At 42.9% G+C, this 23,410-nt stretch overlaps 1 protein-coding gene across 5 annotated transcripts in view; it reads right to left on the bottom strand.

Annotated features, from left to right (window-relative positions):
• XPO1 (exportin 1) overlaps positions 1 to 21,847 on the bottom strand; it is a 41,816-nt gene extending 19,969 nt beyond the window's left edge. The window contains exons 1-4 of one of the 5 annotated variants that reach the window (XM_035110894.2): positions 20,308 to 21,847; positions 16,459 to 16,590; positions 13,346 to 13,447; positions 9,005 to 9,077 (exon numbers count right to left, since the gene is read on the bottom strand). In XM_035110894.2, the coding sequence (XP_034966785.1) occupies positions 9,005 to 9,077; positions 13,346 to 13,447; positions 16,459 to 16,584 (301 nt within the window). In that variant the 5' untranslated portion in view covers positions 16,585 to 16,590; positions 20,308 to 21,847. Of the gene's footprint in view, positions 1 to 9,004; positions 9,078 to 12,200; positions 12,265 to 13,345; positions 13,448 to 16,458; positions 16,591 to 17,354; positions 17,625 to 18,603; positions 19,400 to 20,307 lie in introns of those variants that run through there. The other 4 variants (XM_035110896.2, XM_035110895.2, XM_035110893.2 and 1 more) reach the window with 4 other exon arrangements.
• Positions 21,848 to 23,410: the final 1,563 nt, after the last annotated feature.

Consider the following 23,410-nt stretch of genomic DNA (forward strand, 5'->3'; position numbering starts at 1 on the left):
ATTAACAATCTTGGCATTAGGTAAAGGACTACAAGCAAAATACAACAAATACCACACTTACTAATCTTACTTCACTATAAACTCTGCTGTATCAAACCAGTAATTCATCTAGTGTCTCCTCTTGCTGTTGGGAAGAGGAAGACATGGAGTGGACAATGGAGACCTGCAATTGGTTTTGACTGGTAGGCAGGGGGGCAAGCATTCCAATGCAGAAGCAAGTAAGCAGTAAGAGACTTGCATTGACACCATTCACCCAGTGTATGAAGTACCCTCAGGCACCAGGTGCATTTTACAACTTGGCATGGCTTAATTGCAACCAAGTTGTATGGTTGCGTAATAGGGCGACTAGCGATGTGAGGTGAGAATATTCTTCGGAGAATATTCTCCACAAACTGTCAATTCTAATGCAAGAACCAGTTTTACAACACACATTTTATACTCTTGGCCATACAGTGCACTTTTATTACAGAAAGTAGCTTTAATGCATTGTACACTTAAAGTACCTAGGCATATACAATTATGTGTAAGAGCATACAGTAATTCACTTTGCTGCAAATATCCTTGATCCCAAGTATAATGGCGTTCATTTATCATGAGATGAACAAATTTAAGAGCTGGCAGCATATTGTGCTAAGGAAGATTTTTTTTTTAGCAAGTCATATGTATTGAAGTCGATTGAAAAAGTGGGTGCAGTGGTTTGGTGGAAGGGAACATGCTTTGGTTCAAAGCTTAGCAGAGTGGCTGTGGAAATTTTAAATATGCCACCAACGACAGCTGCAAAAGAATGTAGCTTCAGTACTTATGAACTTATTCATTCAGCAAAAAGGAATAGGCCTACTGTAGACAGAGCAGGAAAGCTTACATATGTAGGCTCATAACTTAAAACTCCTAGAAGAGAAGAAAGCACAGCTTTTAAGAAGCTCATTGAATTTTACACAACCATCAACTTCGTTCTATGATCTCACAGATGAACAGCGTGGAACTGAAAGCTCTGCCACCAGTGGAGACCAATATGGTGACTTATCCTCTTAAGATGTTTGAGGAGTCAATATAAATTAATAAACATTTGAGATGTTACTTAAAGCCTATTTTTTATATAAATTTCTTTCTTGTGACAATTTATCCTATATAATAAAGTCCCTGTGTCTCTGCGTCCAGATTCCCTGTGTCCCGTTACATACACCACATGTCGCTGCGGGGCGGCTGCAGCCCATGCTCAGTGGGGTCAGAAGAGGGGAAGGTCTTGGGGGGGAGGTGGACGGGGGCGGGGCGGGCGTTTCCCTCCCCCCCCACTATTGCAGTGGTTTGCAAATGGGTGCACGTTGCGTGGGGCGCTCTACATGCAGTGACTCGGGTGCGTGAAGGACCCATCGCCTGCAAAAGTCGCAGGACGGATGGCGCCCTGAGGCATAAAGCTCAGCCCAAGCCTTAGCCTGGCGCTTCCTTCCTGTTTTGGGAGTTCAAATTAATACAGGGCGTGGGGAAACGGAGGACGGCGGAGCTTTCAAGCCGCTCCCCCCTCCCCCGATATCTCAGACGAAAGTGTCCCCCGCAGGCTTTCAGCCAGACTTCGCTTCCGCTTGCAAAGTGCTTAGGACTCACCCGAAGGCCCGTTTTCGCTCCTGCTGTTCGGAGCCTCTGTCTTCTGACTGTGCGCATGTGTGAAGGGCAGCTTTAAATTGCTTGCGTTAGGTTTTTGAACCCCGCTAATTAATTCTAGCACCCGTTATTTTAACGGGCTTCAAGATACTAGTCAGTTATAATTTAAATAGGTTGTGTGTTGCCTTACTTGTCTAAGCAGATAGTTATCTGCATTTCTGATGTTATGTAACTTGTCATTACTGATTATTTGTGTTTTATTTTCTGGAAATAATAACATTTATCTAAAACTTTATATTGATTTTATTAGTATTACTGTACCATGAAGATATGATTATTAAAGAACGTACTCATGTAGCGGACCTGAGGTTTTTTAAATATTCCTTTCACTTTAAAAGCTACATTTCATACATACACAACATAATTAGAATTCAAAGTTGATGGTAAATATACAATTAATAGCAGGCTTAGTGATTAACGTGAGTCGTTCACATTGAATTTTCAATTTCAAGTTTGGTGCAAAAAAATCAAAGAATGTGAATTCGCTGCATTGCCCCATTGAATAAAAGTATCTGTACAGTTTTTGGTTGCCATCTGAACAAGCTTACCCATGAATAAACATGTAATGTATATTCCTGCGTGTAAGACTACTTTTTAACCCAGGAAAATCTTCTCAAAAGTTGGGAGGTCATCTTATACGCCGGGTCGTATTTCTTATACGGCAAGTATATCCCAAACTATATTTTAACTGGAAAAGTTGGGAGTTGTCTTATACGCCGGAATATACAGTATATTAACTAATGCATTAAAATGAATATTCTCCTATTTTAAATAAAAATTCTCGAATATTCTCATTAATCAAGAATATTCTCCAGAAGATTATTCTCAATAATTTAACATCACTAAGGGTGACAGATTCAAGAGTAAAATAAAACTGCCACCGTGAGTCAAAACAGCACCCTGTGCAACTCAAGTAAAATTGTTGCCGCTGCTGTGCAAGTGAAACTGCTACTGCACCAGAATAATACACTTGGGTGACACTGTGGGTGGTGCAAGTCAAAACGACATCCTGCTCAACTCACAGGTAAAACAGAAAAAAATCATGTTGTTAAAAAAGCAACTAGACATTCTGCTACGGTGACCTTACTGTAGGTTTAGGGTGCCTTTTGGCAAATAGCTGATATATCTGAATTTCTACCACTGCTTGCACCATATGCAATGGCAACTGTTAACTGCCACAGCATGTCTGCATTTAAGTGTATCTCCATAACCATGAGAACTAGAAACTAGCTATTTAAAGAATAAAAGCATGTTTGCAGGATCGTGTGCCATTTTTTAGATCTGCCACATTTCACGTAAACATCAGCATGACTGCACATTTGTCAAACTACCATTCATGTTTATAGGGAGGCTGCAGTAATAAGGAACTAGTGATTTCATGTATGGAAGCTGGACTTCAGCTGCCACTGGAATAGTTATAAGAAGTATAGTTGCTGCCTCGCAATGCAGGGGGACAAGCTCCTAGGGCAAGGACCTTTGCAAGCTATGTAACAAAAGGCCATTAGAATGTATTGTCCTAAGGAAGACCAATGTATTTATGGCACTGGATTTAAAATAAATGTTGTGCCTTCATAAACAGTTATCATAAAACATAAAAAAGCTGTGTACTACAAATCTGAATTATATAACCTATAGAGATGTTAACACCCAATCTGCACTTTGCTGTTAATTAAAAGGCTCCTGTGAAACCTAAGCACCCACATAGATGATTCCCTGCTGTGTCCAAATGATTCACGTTCTAGCCATGTCTCCAATCATCCTCCACTGGGGGTGGGTAATTCTGTCTGCATCTCTAGATCATATATGAACATGACTGAATGATTCAACCACTCCAAATGCAGACATAAATTTTAAAAACCCTGTCCTTAAGGGGTGGCATGCGCAGAACACTAATTCATACAGAAAAGCACCGTGGAGTTTCTCTCTCTCTTGAAGATTGTCCAAGTAAACTTTTGAGTGCAAGAATGGAGCTTGTCTCCAATGGTAATTCAGAAAAAGAAATTTGCTGCAGCTTCTCTTGCACAGCATACTCCACTGGTCTGTCTTGCCTGCCTGAAACTATGTTCAGCCACTACCCTACCCCCATTTCTTTGTTGTAGCCAATTCTGTCCTACCTTTCACAGAAGGTTCTTTGATCAAGTGGAGGCTTCAGTCAATATATGGGTGAAGGGAAGACAATTTCCATCAGTTCTCCCTTTGCACTGTAGCCCCTCTAATCTGCTCCAGAGTTAACAGACCTTCAGGAACAGTGTGGAGGGTAGCAGAGGATGAATTGGTGGACATTGTCCTCATGGAAACCTTTGCTGGATCAAAAGAGCCTTCTGTGAACAATCACCACCACTGGATATGCTATTAATCTTTTATCAATTTAACATCATCTCTTCTCTTTTGTCACCATGCCTCCCTGGTGTCTTCAGGGCACACTTTTAAGTGAAATGAAGCAACCTCAGAATGATGGATTATGTGCCTAGTATAAGCTAACTTGCAACTTATACACATTTAACTTGTGCAACTTCATCTTTCCACAACTGACGGCTGGTTGGTTGAAATCACACAAATTAAATGTATGGGAGGCGGAAAGCTTAAAAGCTCTTTTTGTGCAGGGTTTCCCAGCACGGAAGGAGCTTTTAAGCTCTTAAAACTTGCTCACCAGGCTTTGGGAGGCTTCTTGCAAGATCTCAGACAGCCCTGCAAGATTTCATGACACTCCCAGGGCCTGGTAAGCAAGTCTGAGAGCTTAAAATCTCTCTCTCTCTCTGTGTGTGTGTGTGTGTGCACTGTTTAGTGTGTCAGATTTGGAATATCAGAATACTTGCAAGTGGGTGCTTACAAGGGGTGGCTTGAGTATACATGTTTTTATGCAAATGAACCATCTCTAGAGCATAAGATGTAAGTGACCTGTACCAAATTTGGCAGTTGTGTAGTACAAATGTAGAGCCTCCAATACATACATATCTGATCATTCTGACCAACTATCTTACCAATTGCAGCAAAATCTTGAAATAGCACTTTCTGACATTATGGCACTTCTGGGAAGAGATGGGCAGTAATGGGGAAAAATTCCAGGTCTTATCAGGAATTTCATGCTCATATTGCCAAAATTTTATTTATTATTACATTTATATCATGTCCTTACACTCAAAGCAGACCAGGGCAGCAACTGGCTGAAGGCATCCAGCCCATTAAAATAAATTTGCTTAAGATGTGCCTAGCCCATATATGATTCCATTTGATCTAAAGGGGTGGTAAGGGGGAGAATCTACTTTTACACCAACAGTGTTGAGGTAATGCAAGTGTTAACAGCAGATTATAGTAAGCCTGGAGCAGTGAGTGCTTTTTCAGGAAGAACTTTCCTAGATAGCGTGACAGAAATATGGAAGGTACATACATAAGGAGATACTCTAGGAAGTGATTCTAGCAGATTTTAATAATGTCTGTAGTACTGGTGGTCATTGCAAAAACAACAAAGTGTATTGGGGCACCTAAAAGACATATATTAGCTCAGATGGTCTATATCAGGGGTCAGCAAACTTTTTCAGCAGTCCACTGCCCCTCAGATGTTGTAGGGGGCCAGACTGTATTTTGGAAGAAAAAAATAAACAAATTCCTATGCACACTGGGAAGAATGGGGTGGGGGAAGGGCAGGCATAATAAAATAAAATAGTGTGCATTAAAGTGGGGTGGGGATGGCTCCTCAACAGACAAGCTCACCCATCACCATGCTGCTCATCCTCCCCCCCCCAAACCACACACACACAGACCCACAATCGCCCCACGGAGAAAAGGTTGGCAAGTTCAATATGCAGAGAACGGCCAAGGCGAAGGAGGGATGGCAGCTCCAGAGAAGCGGCACCGGTGGGGGGAGCTGGAAGAAGAGGTGAGGGGGGCAAGTAGTCCTCCTCCCCACCCACTTTTTTCGTTTGCCGCCTGCCTCATTCGCCGAAGGGCTGGCAGCGGTGCCATGAAACGGGCTTCCTCCCTGCCTAGAGAAAGAGCTGTTTCTTGTAAAACGGGTAGGCAGAGCGAGCTTGTCCACTCCGCTCTCTGGTCCACAGGAGCACCAGGGCGGCAGCGATGGGAGTAAGATTATTATTATTACACTACTTTCCTAATGGCCTGACTTGGAGGGAGAGTAAGAGGAGAAAGGTTGGTGGGAAAGCAGAGAGAAAGAGGATTTTTTTCCCCTTCCACCATCTAACTCCGCGCGCTCAGCTTCTGGGGGCACAATACAATACTAATAATATTAATAATATTGGGGTAAGAAAGCAAGCAAAGGTGGCCTGGCCCTCTACCCAAAACAAGGAGGGGTGTGTGTGTGAAGGAGGTGAGCGGTGCTGCCCAGAGCTGCCCGTCGTGGCACAGGGCTCCATGGCGGCAGCAGCGCCGTTGTCATCGGAAGCCAGCTTGACTGACCAGACGGAGCTTCTGCTGAGGTAAACCAGGCACGGCATTTGATTGGCAGAGCTGCCGCCGCTCGGCCTTTTCCTCCCGTCGCCATCACTGGGAGTTTCGGCTTCATGGTGGGTTCTTAAATGGCTGGGCAGGCCGGATCTAGGACCCAGGCGGGCCTGATCTGGCCCGGAAGCTGTAGTTTGCCAACCCCTGGTCTATATAGCCTACTTCATGTCATAAAATCTGCTAAAAAGCTTTTGTGGATAGCCTACTTCATGATATCCAGCAGACTATCCACAAAAGCTTTTTAGCAGATTTTATGACACTCTGTATTCTTGGACATTGCCAAGGTACAGTGACGAATTTAGGGCTGTGCAAGCACTGGGTGTTGAGCCAGGGGGCACATTCTCAAAGCAGGGAAGGTAAGTGAGGCATCAGACTTTGGGAAGGAGGTATGAGGCTCTGGTTGGTCGAGTTCACAATTCTGCTTTATTTTTAAAGAAGCTTTTTTTGTTATTAAGTTATATATTTTGTGCTTCCATTTTGTATTTTTATGTTGTAAACCACCCAGTGATCTTTGGATGAAGGGTGGCATCTAAGTTTAATAAATAACAGTAATAATAACAGAGTTTGAAACACCTGTCTAGAAGTCAAGAGTGCATAGTTAAGACTAAGCATGCACTTAGTTTCTAGGCCCCATCGTTCACCATCAATTCCAGATATCTCACAATCCAGCCTTATTTATTTTTACATTTATATCCAATCTCCTCCTCCAAACAGCATAGGGAGGTATACAGATTCTCCCCCTCACCACAGTATTCTCACAACAATCCTGTGAAGCAGGTTAGACTGTGTTGGGGGCTGGCCCAAGGTCACCCAGTGGGAATTTAGACCCTAAAACTAAATGGGAATTTAGACCCTAAAACTCTTAATGACAGTACACTGATCTCTTAATGACTTTACACTAAACTCTTAGAAGTACCTCCCAATTTGCGTACAATTGGCATGTGTGCAAGCGCTGACACATGCACTGTTTTCACCACAAGGGGATGGGGGCATACACATGTCCTGCAGAAATGTGTGGTGCCTCAGAATGTAACCCCTGCATAAATGGGGAGTTGCCTGTACTCCCTTCCCCAATGGAAATTAAAATTTTCTTTAAAGCATAACATAAAATCAGAAAAACACAAATAAATACCATACCATAATCAAAAGAACAGATGCAATATAACAGCACCAAAACCTATCAGTACAAATTCATCAGTTGAATGAGTGGTATAGTAAATAGTGCTGTTCTTGGTTCTGGATTCAGAAACTATCCTAAAAATGGACTTGCTAGGTAGGTTCTGGCAAGGAATTCTTTTAGACACAATTCTTATTCATGAATTTGGAGTATTAGTGATCTCTTTCATTGAGACTTTTCTATTATGTATAGTACGTTCTGTATGAAAAAGCTATGGGCATAATCCAGTTGGTATGTTAGCACTAATGAAAAGGCTGGGGATAAAGTGAATGTGTTTGCTAATGGAAGAAGCTGCAAGGCAAATATTTGCAAAGTACCCCTTTCCTTCTGTAGTGTCACCATCCCCCCAAATATCAGCTCCAGAGCATAGGGGAGTCTTCCATAACAGGCTGGAAGATGGTTTAACCAACCAGGCTCCATCCATCAGCCAAAGCAACAGCTGAGGCGGGACTACTTAAGATTACACAGTCCATTTAATTCCTATCTTAGCTGAAGAAGAAACTAAAGAGAGACTGTGATGTAATATTCATCCAATACTGAAAGACATTTAAAACATACTTGTCATTTACTGGTTTTTAAAGCAGGTTAAAAAGCCACACCAAAATTGCACGCCAATTTGCAGCAACCACCTTTTTGAGCCCTATTCTACACATTGACTCTACTCTGGTCTGCTTAATATACAGCTGAAGCTCAGCTATTATGAATCATGACATCACATAAAATCGATGCTCACCCCAACAGCTTGTATACCAGCTTTCCAGAGTCAGTATCACATACTTTGATGTTGCCACTTCTGCCAGTCCCAGCTTCAATTAAAGCAAGCAACCAGACCAAGTGCCAAAAGTTGACAGTGTGCAAGATTGCTAACTATGCTTAGCACTAGACAAGCAGTTATTGGAATGGAACTGCAATCAGTTCCATTTAGCGCCACTTCTCATTCCTACAAGCTGCAAATACAGACTCTCTAGAATCATTCCAGCAAATACAAACTCCATCAGCACTCTTACAAGAGTGCACCCTCCCCATCCCGCACAAGGCAATTTAATTCTCCAATAGTTCCATTCTTCCTTGTATCTGAAGGAGGAATTACTGGCCCAACAAAATGTGTTCCATCTGGATGCAGCTATGCATGGCTCAGAAATGGCCCTTAGCTTGGATCTCTGTGTTGTCAAAACATGTAACTCCTTTTTATCAAGGTTTTTATACATCAGTACATTTGTCAAGCATTTGAAATTCCCTTGCCAGTATGAAACAGCTGTCTAAATGTACTCTGCTGTGGTGAAAACAATGCTGTTTGCTCAAAACAGCAGTGCCAGGATTGGGAAAAAACCAACCAGCTTTGCATTATAATTCACTGACCAAACACAGCTGTTTTAAGTGTGGACAAGCAGCTTGCTTGCCAATGAAATAAGCAGCTAAAAATTGGGGGGGGGGGCAGGGGAAAAGTGAGAGGAGGGTAGTTATATTGCATCAGGACAGTCATTTGAAGTTTAATCAGTAGCCATGTTTGGAAATCAGAACATGTTAAAATTTGCGTCTCCATTCATCCCAAAGTATTTTTAAAAAACTACATGACTTCATAATCACACACTGATACAAAGTCCAATACCTGAAGCAGATAGAAAGGCAACTACCCCAGTGCAATATCCATAAACATACCATACAAGCATCTGTGAGTCTAAACTGGACAAAGAAGTCACTCATATCTACCTTCACACTGGGTTCTTGGAAGAATCTTCCATCTTGTTTTTATCACGTTTTCCAAGATCTGCAGGCCATAATACTGAAAATTGGAGAAGTGAAATATGTGAGTATGCTGGATGATTTAACAACACCTTCAGGATTCTCATTCAAGCTGACATCATTCACACTTAACATCTAAGATTAAGTCTGTTAAAAACAAGTCTATTCACCCATTTATTGAGCTTTTCCCATGCATTTTCCTTATTTTACCCTCTTATATTCTAAAGTCCTACTGCTTTTGATCATGGTTACACTAGAAAGGGAAACAAAAAAATGTTTTGCAAAGCCAAATGACTTATATGTAGGGGTAAAAATAGCAGCCACATAAAAATGAATAGCCTAAATGACTGCTCACAAGTTCAAGCACACAACCAAGTTTAGCAACTTGGATGAGCATGGGCTTCCTGGCACTTGAGCTGTTAAGACCAGGGCTTAACATTATATCTACTAACACTTTCTGAAGGATGTATTTTCTGCATTTCACTGGTGTGTACTTAAGGAACAGCAAGACAGCTCATAGGTGTTTGTTTTTTTTAAAAAAGATACAGTAGTCTCTCCCCTATAGCAGCTATATCTACTGTTTAACTTTTGTGCTCAGTCAAAAGTTCACCATTTCTAGATACACTTCTAAAGTTGTTTTACCACCCAGATAAGCCTCCCAAAGGCATGGTTTAAATGGATACGTTTATAAGAAATGAGAAAAGCTCTTCAACCCATTTTATTCCATTTATCTCAACGTAAATATGTCCAATAGACCTCTACGAAAAGTTGTAATAAAACTAAGGTCATCATTAAAAGCAACAGCACAGAGAAGAGGAGGAAAAGGGGTCAAAGAGATGCAGCTTTCCCTTTAATCAGAAACCAACACTGAGGAGACAGGAGGCAATACCTGAAAGGCAAATCTATGTTTTAATGTTGATGGCTGGTGAAGATTTGGCTGAGAATAAAAGTTCTTCCAAGTCTGTTAGTGTCTATACAAAGTAGGGTAATTAGAATTTCAGCCAAAGGGATCATGTAAGCCTCATTTTAAATAAACAGCACAATGTAGACTGTCCCAAACTACATTGTACTCTCCAGCTGGTTGATGGTCGTTTACATTTTAACTTCCCACTCTCTTCTAAGATAATAGTATTTCATATATTTTAGAACTCCACAGAAGTCTTCATGAAAGGAGTAAATTTAGTAATGTATCTGTAATATTGCTAGCCTAGTTAATAATCTTTCATTTCAATCTGAAGATGCAATTCAAGGAAGTTATATGCAAAAGGTGGAAAAGAACATCTGCAGCTGAAAATTTGCTTGTTGTTTCTTTAGCAGGTCTCATTGCTGAAGAGCTAAGTTTATAAAATTGAATTGCAGGTTGCCTCCTCAGCAGTAGGAACTGGTGCCAGAGAAGCAGCAAGCAAAGCTTTGGCAATGCTTGAGGTTCACTTCTCCCCCCCACCCCCACCGATGCACATAACTTCTTTGTATTGTGGCCTAAATCTCAAGTGAACAAACATTTCTACTGAACAGTGATGGCATTCATGAAGCAGCTCTGAATAGGTTCCCAAGCTGTTCATCAGCAGTCAGTGCAGTGTATGCACCACATCTGCGCAATGGGGAGACTCCCTATGGGCAAGATTTCACCTGTAATAACTCCCTTTAAAGTTGCTCAGTGATACACAATCTGTGCAAATATCCCCCTTGCCTAATGCTCATCCCACTTCTCTCTGGGACTAATCTTGCTTCAAAGTATCTATCTTTAACATAGAGAGGATGCCCATCAGTGAAGCAGATGATCCTGAAACCCCTAGACCTGCCAACAAATGAAGAAGAAGAAGAAGAGGAGGAGGAGGAGGAGTTTGGATTTGATATCCCGCTTTATCACTACCCGAAGGAGTCTCAAAGCGGCTAAAAATCTCCTTTCCCTTCTTCCCCCACAACAGACACCCTGTGAGGTGGATGGGGCTGAGAGACTTCAGAGAAGTGTGGCTAGCCCAAGGTCACCCAGCAGCTGCATGTGGAGGAGCGGAGACGCGAACCCGGTTCCCCAGATTATGAGTCTACCGCTCTTAACCACTACACCACACTGGCTCTCAAATGGAAGGCCAGAAAGGGTGTTACTATAGTTCAGAACTACCACATTCCCACCCTGCAGCAAGCCCTAGAGACGCTGAATGACAGGTATACATTCCTCTATTCTGACTGGTTCAGAAGGCTATTTGGTACAAGAGATGAGATGACATAAGATTACGAGCATGTGAAATTTTGGCTCGTCTGTCAACACATTCACCAACAGTCTCAACTGTAATTTCCCCCATCTCATCTTCACATTGAAGCATCTTCTTATTCTATTCCCACTTTACTAACAAAGCAATAATTTAAGAATAATCACAATGAATATACAATGTATTTTACCAAATCAAACCTAAACCAGCCCAACCCAGTATGGTCTTGTGGCTGGCAATGGCTCTCACAGGACCCAAGCAAAGGGTCTTTCCAGATTCCTGTTAGCTGGAGATACCAGACTGACATAGAACCTTATTCATACAAAGCTCATACACTAATTCTTTCCCTAGCAAACTACTGTTAACCACACAAACACACTAAGAACTACTTTACAGGCTACATGTAAAGAGTGATAGATGCAGCGACTCTTGCATCTTTTTTTTCTATGCTTCCATGTTAACATAAGGCATCTTTCTTCCGTGAGTAGCATGCAGGCACATGCACCAACACATGTGTGCATATAACATGCAATGCAGACCTAATATAGTAGGGAGGGAAAATAATCAAGTTGCATTATGACTAGTTTGTTTTCTCTGCTTATTGTTATGCCAGCAGCGAACATATATTACAGCTATTTTTCTCTCTCCAAAATTAATAGGTGTTACATTCCTGTAGCAAAACAATCCATGGTTTTATATAGTTTTCGTTCCCTCCCATTTTTGTTGTATTTATATTTTAAACCTGAAAATTTTATTTATGTAGGCAAAAGATGGGACAGAAATTGTAGATTAAGGAACATATTTTAATACAATGATCCCTGTGGCAGAAATTTTTAATGGGACACTTATTCTATGTACAAAACCCATACCCTCCCCACCACCCAAGAAACCAAAACAAGGAAAAAAAGCAATTGATGAACAGAATTCAGTTAAAGGGAATCAAAAGGGTAGACCTTGTGGAGGCCTGCCGTCAAAGCCTAGCTGTGTCAGTTGCACAGGAAGACACCCCTTTTCTTCCTATTACAAGCAATCAACATAATGGAACATTATGATTAATATCAGGTAGTGTTAACAGCTTTAAGAAAAAAAAATGACTGCATAAAAGCCAAATGTCATAGTGCATAAATTTAGCACCAAATCATTTGCAATTTATGTAAATTGAAGAATTCTTTACCTGTTGCTTTCTTTCTGTTCCTCTAATCATCTCATTTTTCACAAGACAAATTTGAGTTTTAAAAAATACTGTTGATAAAATCAACTTTAACATTAGTAATGTCTGTGAGTATAAAAAGCAAAGTTTACCAGGCAAGCAAACAGGCAAACATGGTTACTTAAATTTAGTACTTTGAGGAAGTTCTTAACTTTGCCCTAAAATTTACAAAGCCTTTTTCTTCCCAAAAAAGTTAAGACTTTCCTAAGTGCCATCCGAATTCTGAAGGAACCAGTCAGAGCATTTCTGTTTTCTATCTCAACACAACTTATGCCAAATTTTGTGTTCAATGAATGTGGCCATGCACAAGTTTCTCCAACTATATGACAACCACTTTAACATGTTTGGCAACTCATATTTAAACCTTTAAAGTTTCTGAAGCAAAAACATAATTGCAGTAGGCTGAAGAATGTCTACTTTAGCCAAACTATCCTGATGGTATGGTTTGATTAACTGTACTGCAAGCAACTACAGATTGTATTCAACTGAAGTGTCTGGGGTGCCTAGCCTGCTTTAAACTGAGCAGGACAATACCAGTCTTTCAAAAAAAATATTGAGGGATGTATTTTGCCCTCAGTTAAGTGCACATGGCTCTCATTAACAGAAATGAAAGCCAAACACATTATCTAAAGACATGATATGGCTATAAGATTTTATAACACTCAAATCTGTTCATAATTCATCAAGAGTTTTTATACAATTCCCAAGTGACTTATAATTTTTCAAGCCTTTTATAAGAAAAAGTAACTGACAACGTCATGGATCAGACTAAAGGATTGAGAAGAAGCAATAAAAAAGTTAAACAAACGCTAAATCTAAAAATTGAGATACCTTCCTCAAAGCCTAAGTGGAAGAAAGGTCAAGATCAACTGGATATCCTATACTTACTTTGGTGTTCATATTCTGAGAGAATTCCAAAATAGTATCAACTCTTGTCCATGCATCAGGGTGCTCCTTTAAGTGAGTCAAGACCTCCTGTGCCATCCTTTGCTAAAAAAGCGGATACAACGAGTTAACAGCTTTCAAAACAGCTTATGGCACATGGTTTTACAGCATTAGTTCCCACATTTTGGATAGCTGAGGCAAACTTTTTAAAAATTAGATGCATACTTCTCAGTAGTGACACCCACCCTGTGAAACACCCTCCCATCAGATGTCAAGGAGATAAAAAAAACCTACACAACTTTTAGAAGACATCTGAAGACTGCCCTGTATAGGAAAGTTTATGTTTAATGTCTCGTATTTTTATAATTTGTTGGAAGCCGCCCAGAGTGGCTGAGGCAACCCAGTGAGATGGGAGGGGTAAAATAGTAAGTGCCTAGATAATCCAGTCATATCTGAGACAGATATTTAAAGCAAATGCCCTCCCTCCAACAGAGACTGACCAGGAGGCGGCAAGGCCAGAGAAGTGCATCATACAGGGCACACAGTAGGCAGCCTGCTCTGCAGATGGTACTTTGAGAGAACAAGAGGCTTCAATGATTACATTTCTTTCACGTGGGACAATCACTGTTCTCTCACAGTACACTAGCACACCCTGGCACAGTGCTTGGGAATTACTGGTTAAGTAATTAAATGCACTTTTCATGGTGGGAAAATTTTAGGCAATTGTGTGTCTTTATCAAAAATTCTCTAGCTAGGATAGACTATTGATCTACAGTAAGGAATCTGCCAATACCACTAAATATGCTTTTGAAAGTCCAAGCTATAATCGTTATTTCTACTCATTTCAAAACAGCTTTTAAGAGACAAAAAGCAAAAACATTTCAGTCGTTTCTCAACCACTGATAGCAAATAAAATCTAACATTGATGGTACATTTTTATTTAACAGAGAACAAGCACACAAAAATTTACTCCAAACGAATGTAGGACTAAGATCATCTGAATTTCAAGACATACCGTATATTCTGGCGTAAAAGATGACTGGGCGTATAAGACGACCCCCAACTTTTCCAGTTAAAATATAGAGTTTGGGATATACTCGCCGTATAAGAAATACGACCTGGCGTATAAGACAACCCCCGACTTTTGAGAATATTTTCCTGGGATAAAAAGTAGTCTTATACACAGGAATATACAGTAAACTTTATGACACCTTTGACAGGTAGAAAAAGCACACAGTGGCATTCTAGACAGTTGGAATAATCTCTGCTCTCCTCCCCAACCACACTGTTTGGGGGGGTGTCTCATAACCCCCAGAGCAGATTTGGGAGATATATGGGGCACACAGGAGAGAAGAGGTTGGGGGAAATCCAGTTCTGCTAATGGGAGTCCTTGAGATGGCTTCCACTAGTGCCCTGGATGACCTGAATTGGGACCACACACTTGTACAAACTTTTCCAACTGCATGCGAATCACTACGCTTTTGTTCAGAGATCCACTAGGAAGTAAAAAACACCCTAAAATTAGACTGGAACACAGACACTCAATTCTAGAAATCTGATCACCACTTTCCAAGGCATGATGCAACTATGCAAGACACCCTCTACAGCAAGCTGCTGTCAAAGATGCAAGGCATGGAACTTGAGAGTCTGTGTGTATTTGGGGTGGGGTGAAGGGGTATTGCAAACCACCAACTTGAATATCAACTTCCGAATCAGCTGCCAAGAACCATCTTAGAGGAGAAAGGTTCCTGGTGCTATGAATCCCAATCTATTGTATACCTTTCAATTGCTTGGTAGAACTACTCAAGGTCTGAAGTTCTAGTTTTTAATTCATACCTTTCCACTCACCATGGTGAATGCCTCAACTAGAGAGGAAAGCAAATACTGATTCAGGGAAATGCTTCTATAGTGCACATCATCCCCAAACAAAGGATTGTGGAGCCTTCAAGCTTTAGGTGCTTGCCAATTTAAAACAGAACCCCTTTTATGTTCTTCTGCAATTCTGCTTCACCGATACCACTAAATATGCCACAACTCTGCCACAAGTCCAGGAGGGCAATTTGTATCTGGCCAAATCATTCTGACCTGCAAGTGTGCCATACTACATAAAAACTAGTCCAGCTGGACTATTCAGCTCAGTCCAACAACAACTTAGACTGCAAACATGAGTAGTGGAGAAAAAGTAATGGATTAGACCGGGTATCCCCAAACTCGGCCTTCCAGATGCTTTGGGACTAAAATTCCCATTATCCCCGACCAATGGTCCTGTTAGCTAGGGATGATGGGAGTTGTAGTCCCAAAACAGCTGGACGGCCAAGTTAGGGGATGCCTGGATTAGACCACCCTTCAGATATTGTTGGACTACAACTCCCATCATCCTGGACCACTGGCTATGCTGACTAGGAATTATGGGAATTGAAGTCCAACATCTGGAAGGCCCCTGTTCAGAGATATGAAGGGATGAGGAACAATATGAAGGTAAGGGTACCTCAAACAGAGACCAGTGTGTTTATGGCTGCAGATTGGGGTATACACAGAAGGTCTGACAAGTTTCTGTCTAGGCAGCAGAATGGGATGCTCACTGCCCTATCAGAGGACTTGGACTGACTGCCCTGTCTGCTTTCAGTGGCTCCTTTTAAGTTTGATGTCAAAATATGCTTTAAGCACTTTAGAAGTATAAAAGCAGATTACACAGAATTTATAATTCTGAACACAATTTGGAAGAGGTCACATAATAAACATTTAAACTACTTCAGAGATACAAATATACTATGGGCAAAGGAGACAGAAATTTGACTTCCACTTAAAGTCCTATCAGTAAATGGGACATAAAACTGGACCAGAACACTTACCGTATCTCTAAAAGATTAAAGAAACAAACAATAGTAAATTCAGTCATAATCCATCTTTCTGCTACTGGCATGAAAAACAAGACAAGAAGCCACCAAGGTATTTTTCAACATAACTGTAGAATTCCTGCTGGCTTATTCTCTTTAGATGCAGCTTGACTGCTAGTCAAGTTTTACTAGCATATGAGAAGTCTTCAAGAGAACCAGCTGTTTTCCCCTCTACAGATATGCTTTAGATATAAACATATACTCAAACATATACTGTACCTGGGCTCCTTCTCCATGATACAGGCAGTTCACCACATTATCCAACAGATTTATATCCAATTTCTGGTTGAAATCCAGCAGCTGCCGTGCTGCATGGTCTGCTAACATTGTCATAATTGCTGGCATAGATTACTGCAAATTTAAAGAAAGAAATCAAGTTACAGAATGTACTTATGTTTAATATCATAGAAATTCAAAGTTCTTCCCAACTGCCTTTAAGACCACTTCAGCTCCCATCTTTTACTACTGCTAACATATTCAAATGTTGAACTTTTTCTTCAGCATAAGCCAACCACTCTGCAAATAATTCTGTCATACTAAATTTTGTAATACTACACATGAATAAGCTTATGCCTGGTTAACTTAAAATAAAGTATTGCTAGTGCTTAAACCAGGAGTTAATGAGTCACAATATGTGTTCATTACACCAAATGCTAAAGTATTTTACAAAAACGTGTGCATCTTTAAAACGTGGAAGAGTGGCATCCAGTTCTGGTTCTCCCTGAGACGCAATAAATTAATAATGTCAAGTGTAAGAGAAATGGTCAAAAGAAACAAGAAATGCTAAAGCATCGACAGATTTTTAAAGTTGGGAGGGGCAGGGGAGAATGTAACTTACTGACCCAAGAAGATCATTAACACATGAAATTATTTATGTTGAACAACTAAGTCTGCCAGAACATATCACCTAGTGAACAGCAGTTAAAGCAGGCATCCCCAAACTTTGGCCCTCCAGATGTTTTGGCCTACATCTCCCATGATCCCTAGCTAACAGGAGCAGTGGTCAGGGATGATGGGAATTGTAGTCCAAAACATCTGGAGGGCCAAAGTTTGGGGATGCTTAAGTTAAAGGCAATAGGATTTGCTATTAGCCCATAACAGTCTTCTCAACCTACCATCCAGAGAAGTAGACAGCAGGCATGCATAAAATTTGTTCAAAGCTGAAAATGTGGTGCTAATCCTGCTATATAGTAACATTAATATGGTGTCCCACTCAGAAAGTTTAACATCACACTCAGGAAACTTTACCAAAAACACAGTGCACCCCTAAACATATCTATTCAGAAGTCAGCCGCATCAAGGTTTACTCCCGCATGACTGTAATAAGCAGCCTAAGTGTCCCTAAAGGATTAAATTCTTACAGAAATACATATACAGGTTTTGACAGTGGGACTTACAGCACAAGATCAGCATTAACCAATTGAGCAGAATAAAATCATAGCTAAATAGTTAATGGACAACAACTATTGCTGAAGACAGCCTGGTGAACTGGCATAAATGGCAAACTAAGGCTCATCACACACTTAGAAAAAAAGTGCATTGAACTCATTGGGATTCCATTTGCATTGGTCTGGGCTGCATTAACCATCATAACCATAATAGTGACAAGCAAAGAAACAAATTTCTGAACAGCACACTATATTTAATTAGATATAAGCACAGCAGTTATGGTTTACATCTACTATGCTATTGCTACCAGTACTTACTACATAACAATTTAAGTGTTCAATTTCTCACAATATCACGGTACTAATTACAACAAAAACTAAGGCTACCCCCCACATTTGGTAGTACTGTATATTTTCCTTACACTCCCTAGCTCCAAGTATCAAATTACCACACCTCTTCTATGCTTGGCCACACACCCTTTATTGCTGCATCTACTGTTCCTGACTAGACAGTTACACACAACAGCTCAGAAACAATTTTCATGCATCTTCCACCTCCAACTAAAACACACAAAACTGCATCTTAACTGCACTTTTTTCTCCCTGTGACTTATCTTATAAGTCTTACAAATGCAGAAAGACAATAGCACTTTGCCACTTGTAATCTCTTTATATCAGATAGGTCATTTTAAAGTACAGTAATGGGTGGGAAAGGCTAGAATGCATCAAGTGCATGTATATGGCCAGTAAGTTCAATAAATACATTAATGAATCTAGACTGAAAGTCACAGGAATGCAAATAAGTTTAAGATATAGAATACTAGGAACGTCACATAATTTCTATCCAGATTACATGTGAACATGTAATCTGCGCAAGGAATATCATTTGGAACACATGCTGTCAACAAAGAAAGGTTTTCAAAGGGCTAGCTTTTGCTGTATACCTATGCAATTTGTTCCATATCATTAACCTTACCTAGATTGTGAAAATAGATTCCTCTCTTTGCACTCAATTCCTCCAAGTCCGTTAGCAACTTTACTGCCACTTTTTAAATGCACACTTTTGTTGAGTTTTATCAGAAAAACAACTACCACATTGAGAAAACAAATTGTTAATTACAGAGCTCACAATGTATCAACCCTGTTGACGTTCAAAGCAGTATTCATTGAGGTACTTACTGCCACTAACTGATTACAAAACAGCTATCAGACCAGCGTTACCGAAAGTAGGCTCTCCAAAGTTCTAAGTATACACACATCAGAAAGCCCGTACATTTTCAGGAAAGTTAAACCAATCTGCACACAACCAGAAACCTACAGGAGGCTGCAGAATACGAAACTTTGGACTGCAGTCTGCCCCTCCCCCTATGCTTCGCTAACGTTTCCTCGAAACAAGGCATTAACTTCCGATTACAGAAAAACGTGAATTAGAGGAGGCACGCTGAAATCACTAATAGATACGTAACGTAAACAGATGCAGCACATGGGGTACATCCGAAGACAGCTGTTACACACCCACCCACTGGAAAGGCCTCGGCTGCCGCCCTTCGCCAAACAGCAGACACACTGCAGCACATGCAACATTCACGCTGCTACTACTACTGACACACAGCTAACGCTTACGATCTGCACTTAAAAAACAACAACCTCAAACCGCCCGAAATATTTAACAAGGGTCACTAGCCCCGGGCACGCGAAGCTTTAAAGAGATTTTTGTTGCCTTTCCTCCCCGACAGCCGTAAAGAGCAGCTGGGCCACTGCAGCCCCTCCCTCCTCTATCCCTGCTTTCTATACAGGGCCCCCACGTGATCCAGACGGACGTTTCAATAGTGCTGCACAGTGAGAGAGGCACAAATATATTTCTGGAAACTTCCACTCCCAATAATTTAGATTATGCCCCTTAATTTCTAAACCCGCTCTCCAGCCCCCCCACCATATACTTCCCCCACCGAAAGGAGGAGGCCTTACCTCTAATCTCCCGCCAGGCCGCCTCCCTCCCTCCTCCTACCCGCGTTGCGTTTTGCCCACCCAAGCTCCAGTTTCCCAACACCACACTTGCTGCTTTGCTCCATCCTCTAGGGATGGCTTTGGCTTGCTGGGGCCTTTCGGATTCTCCTTCCCCATCCGATTACTTTATTTAGATCAAGGCAGGATCCAAACGAAGCCCCCCCCCCCCGGTTTCTCTTTCCAAGGCTCGCGGCCTTGGTTTGCATACACACACCCTTTCCTCCCCCCCCTTCCTCTTTCTTGCTACCCTCCCATTTCCACGAGGCTTTACAGCACACCTCTCCACGCTTAGCCATGCCCACATCTTACACCCAAACTACCCCAAGGAAGAGGCCTCGGACTGTTTTCTAAAGCACATCCATCCTCCTCCCCATCACGGCTTTCTCCTAGGAAAACAATGAGGAGTTCATCAGCATAACGTTTAGGCCTTGAGATTAGCACGCAACATCACTTCCAGGGCTTCACACCGTCGCTATTTCCATACTTTCCACTTGTCCAAATGCTGCATCCTAAAATGCATGAAGTTTCCTCCTGCCCCGCCAAAAAACTTCACCCCCCTGGGATTGTATCCACTCCCTACTTTCTTCTCCAGCGCTCCCTCCCCACCTTTCCCAATCCAATCTCCCACTGGTGTACCACCATGCACAAGTTTCATAGAAGAACTCTCACTTACCTAATTGAGTATCACAGCTACTTCTCGTAGAGAGGGAGCGGAGAGCAACAATAAAAAAATAAAAATAAAAAAACTCCAAGCAAAGCCAAGAAGTAGGAGGAGGAGGAGTGGGGTGAAAAGACCTGTCCAGCCTTTCTTCCTTTTCAACTCCCCCCTTGCAAACAACACACACACACACACTGAAGAAACAAAGCGTCTTTCTATTTTTACATGTGCCCCCGAAGTCTGCTTCTTCCAAGCCCACCCGCCCTCGGCCCCCAACAACAACAACAAAAGAGGCCCCACTGGACTTGCTACCAAAAAGAAGGGGGTCGGGGGCAGAATAGGTGAATTACCAGGAAGGGAGGGGGGAGCCTAGGAAAGAAAACGCACCCACCCAACGCACACACTCAAAAAGTCACTTTCTGCCTCCCAAACTCAGTAAAGTTGCTAACACACCCACATGGAGGATCAGGGCTTTGCCACCCATTCAAACTCATGCACACACCTCCAACACCCCCCTTACTGCTCCCCACCCCACAACAAAAAGAGAGGGGGGGAGAATACAAAAGGGGCAACAAGACAAGAGAGGGTTGCTTCGTCTAACAAGAGGGGAAGGGGCAACTCCTGGGCCCTCTCTCTCCTCCCCCTTTCCCCTGCCTCTCCCGCCCTTTCCTCGAGATTCAGTTGTATGGGGACGCTATACTCTCTCACGCTCGGGTATATATATACAGAGACACACGGCAAAACTATAAATATATATATAGATATATATATATATGTAAGTATATATATATATTTCTCTCTCTTTAAAAAAAACGCGGTTTCAAGAAGCCTCTAGCGCAGGTAAGGCAGCCACGCTGCTTCGAAGGGAGATGGGCCAACCCCTTCGGTTGGGGCCTACAAGACAAACACAACACCTCGTCCCCCGAAAACGAGGAGAGATGGGAGGGAGACGATGGACCAAAAGGAGGCGTTCGCCTCAGTGAACCACCCCGTTATGAGGAAGAGGGTAAAAAAAGAGAGCCCCACACAGAATTATTTTCCTTTTTTGGGGGGTGTCCTCAAGGAAACTCCAGTGAACGTGGAGCGTGTCAGCCAAGTCCCCTCACAGAGGTCCGCTCATCCCCCTTGGCTTAACCCCCTCCCCGACCCCGAAACCCACCCACCCCTTCCTCAGCCGCTCCACTCCTGCGCTTAATGAACCCCTCGCCCGCCTTTCACACGCACTCGCGGAAACACGCGCGTGCCCCCCTCTCCTCACGCAGCTCGCTCCTCAGCGCCCCCCTTCCTTCTCTCTCTCTCTCTCCACACACACAGCAAAAGGCGGCAAAAGGGGACCGAGCGCGGCGGCGGCTTCTTCTGCCTCTCTTTTTCCCTCGCTCCCCCCTTTTTTTCCTTTTCTCCCTCTTTCGGCGGCGGCGGCGGCGCTTCTTCTCCTTCCGCTCGTCCCCCTCCTCCTCTAGTGCCACAGACTCGGAACCGGCTCAAACCGGTTCAGACTGGGAGATTCCATCTCGGTTTAGTTTTCAGCCCATGGCGCCTCGGAGCGCGCGGGAGGGGCGGGGCGTGTGCGCGGAGCCTCCGCCCCAAACCGCCTCGCCTCCCCATTGGCTCCGAGCGGGTGACGGAAGAGGAGTGGGGTGGGCAGAGAGAGAGAGAGAAGAGGGAGAGTGGAAGAAAACCAAACGCCAGAGACACACAAAAACACACGCACCACATTGCGCGGGACGCGGGCGGAAAAGGAAGCGCGGCGTCTCATTGGCTGGCCAGCACGCCCGTCTTTCTCCTTTTCCTACCCAAACCGCGCCCCGCCCTCCGCTTACTATGAAGAGAGAGCGCGGGCTTTTCCGACAGACCACGCCCCCTTTTTAAAAACTCTCCCGCAGAGGTTGGCTGGGAGGAAACGTGAAGAAAGGTCGTGTGGGTGGCGGTGGCGGCAGTGGGGGGGGGGGTGGAAGGAGGGAGAAAGAAAGAAAGAAAGAGAAAGCGCCAGAGTGAGCGGGCGCGCGCAGCGCGGGCGGGACGAAGCAGCTACTGGGCTGCTTATATGATTGGAGGCGGGGGGCTGTCTGTCTTGATGCCAGCCCTCCCACCCACCCACCTCCTCCTCCTGCTCCGTGTCTTCAAATAGCAATCTCGCGGGCTAATACGCTTTAGCCGCAGCAGCAGCCGCCTTTTGATTTGGCGGCCGCTTCAAATGACGTTGCTCGCGGGCTTAAGGAAGGCCCTTGTACGGCTCGGCTCGCAATTAGATCTATGAGCGCGAGGTGAGGCGGTTGAGGAGGAGGAGGAGATACAGCGCACGCGCACATCGCTTAACAGGCCGGCGGAAGGAAATGGCTGCCTAAACAATAGGGATTTATAAAGCGGGGGGGGGGGGGAGAGGACGACGAGGGACCTTGTGGAGTTGTGAGGGGACGGCGGCTCTCATTTGTTGATTTCCTTAGCCCTGGAGGCTCAGGGCTCCTTCCGACTTACTCGCAGTCCCGCTCCTTGTCGCAGGGAAAGGCGGTGTAAAGCGAAAGACCCTTCTCTCCTTGGGACACATCTCCTTTTGCTGAGTTCATGCCGCTCTCCTCCGGCTGGAATAGCTTCACCCGGTTTATATGAATCGTCACTTGCCCGTTTTCGTAACTGTATGTTTTTACAGTACAGTACTGGTTTTTACTCCGCTGTCGCTTTTCCTGTGTTGTTTCCTGCACAAGGGGCCTTTAGGGTGAAGGGTAAGAATTCGATCGTTTTAGCGGGGGAGGGAGGTGATGGGGCCGCTTTTGTTCTTGCTGCTTTTATTACCGTATGTATTTTGTGATTTTTTTTAATCTTGTATTTTTATGTTGTGAGCTGCCTTGAAATATATGGTCGGGGGGATGGTATACAATAATAAAATAATAATAATAATAATAAGTGTGGCAATGCCCACACTTTGGAACTCCCTGGCTGTTGAGATCCAGTGGGCACCTTCGCTGTACTGTACTTTTTTTTTTTTTGCACCTGCTAAAAACATACTCGTTTAGATAAGCCTACCCGCATGCTTAGAAAGTCGAGGTAATTTTAATCTGTTTTAGTATTTTAACTTCTGTATGATTTAAAGTGTGGCTGTAAATTTTCCTTGATCGTCGTA

The sequence above is a fragment of the Zootoca vivipara genome, chromosome 3 (assembly GCF_963506605.1).
Source record: "Zootoca vivipara chromosome 3, rZooViv1.1, whole genome shotgun sequence".
Lineage (NCBI taxonomy): Eukaryota > Metazoa > Chordata > Lepidosauria > Squamata > Lacertidae > Zootoca > Zootoca vivipara.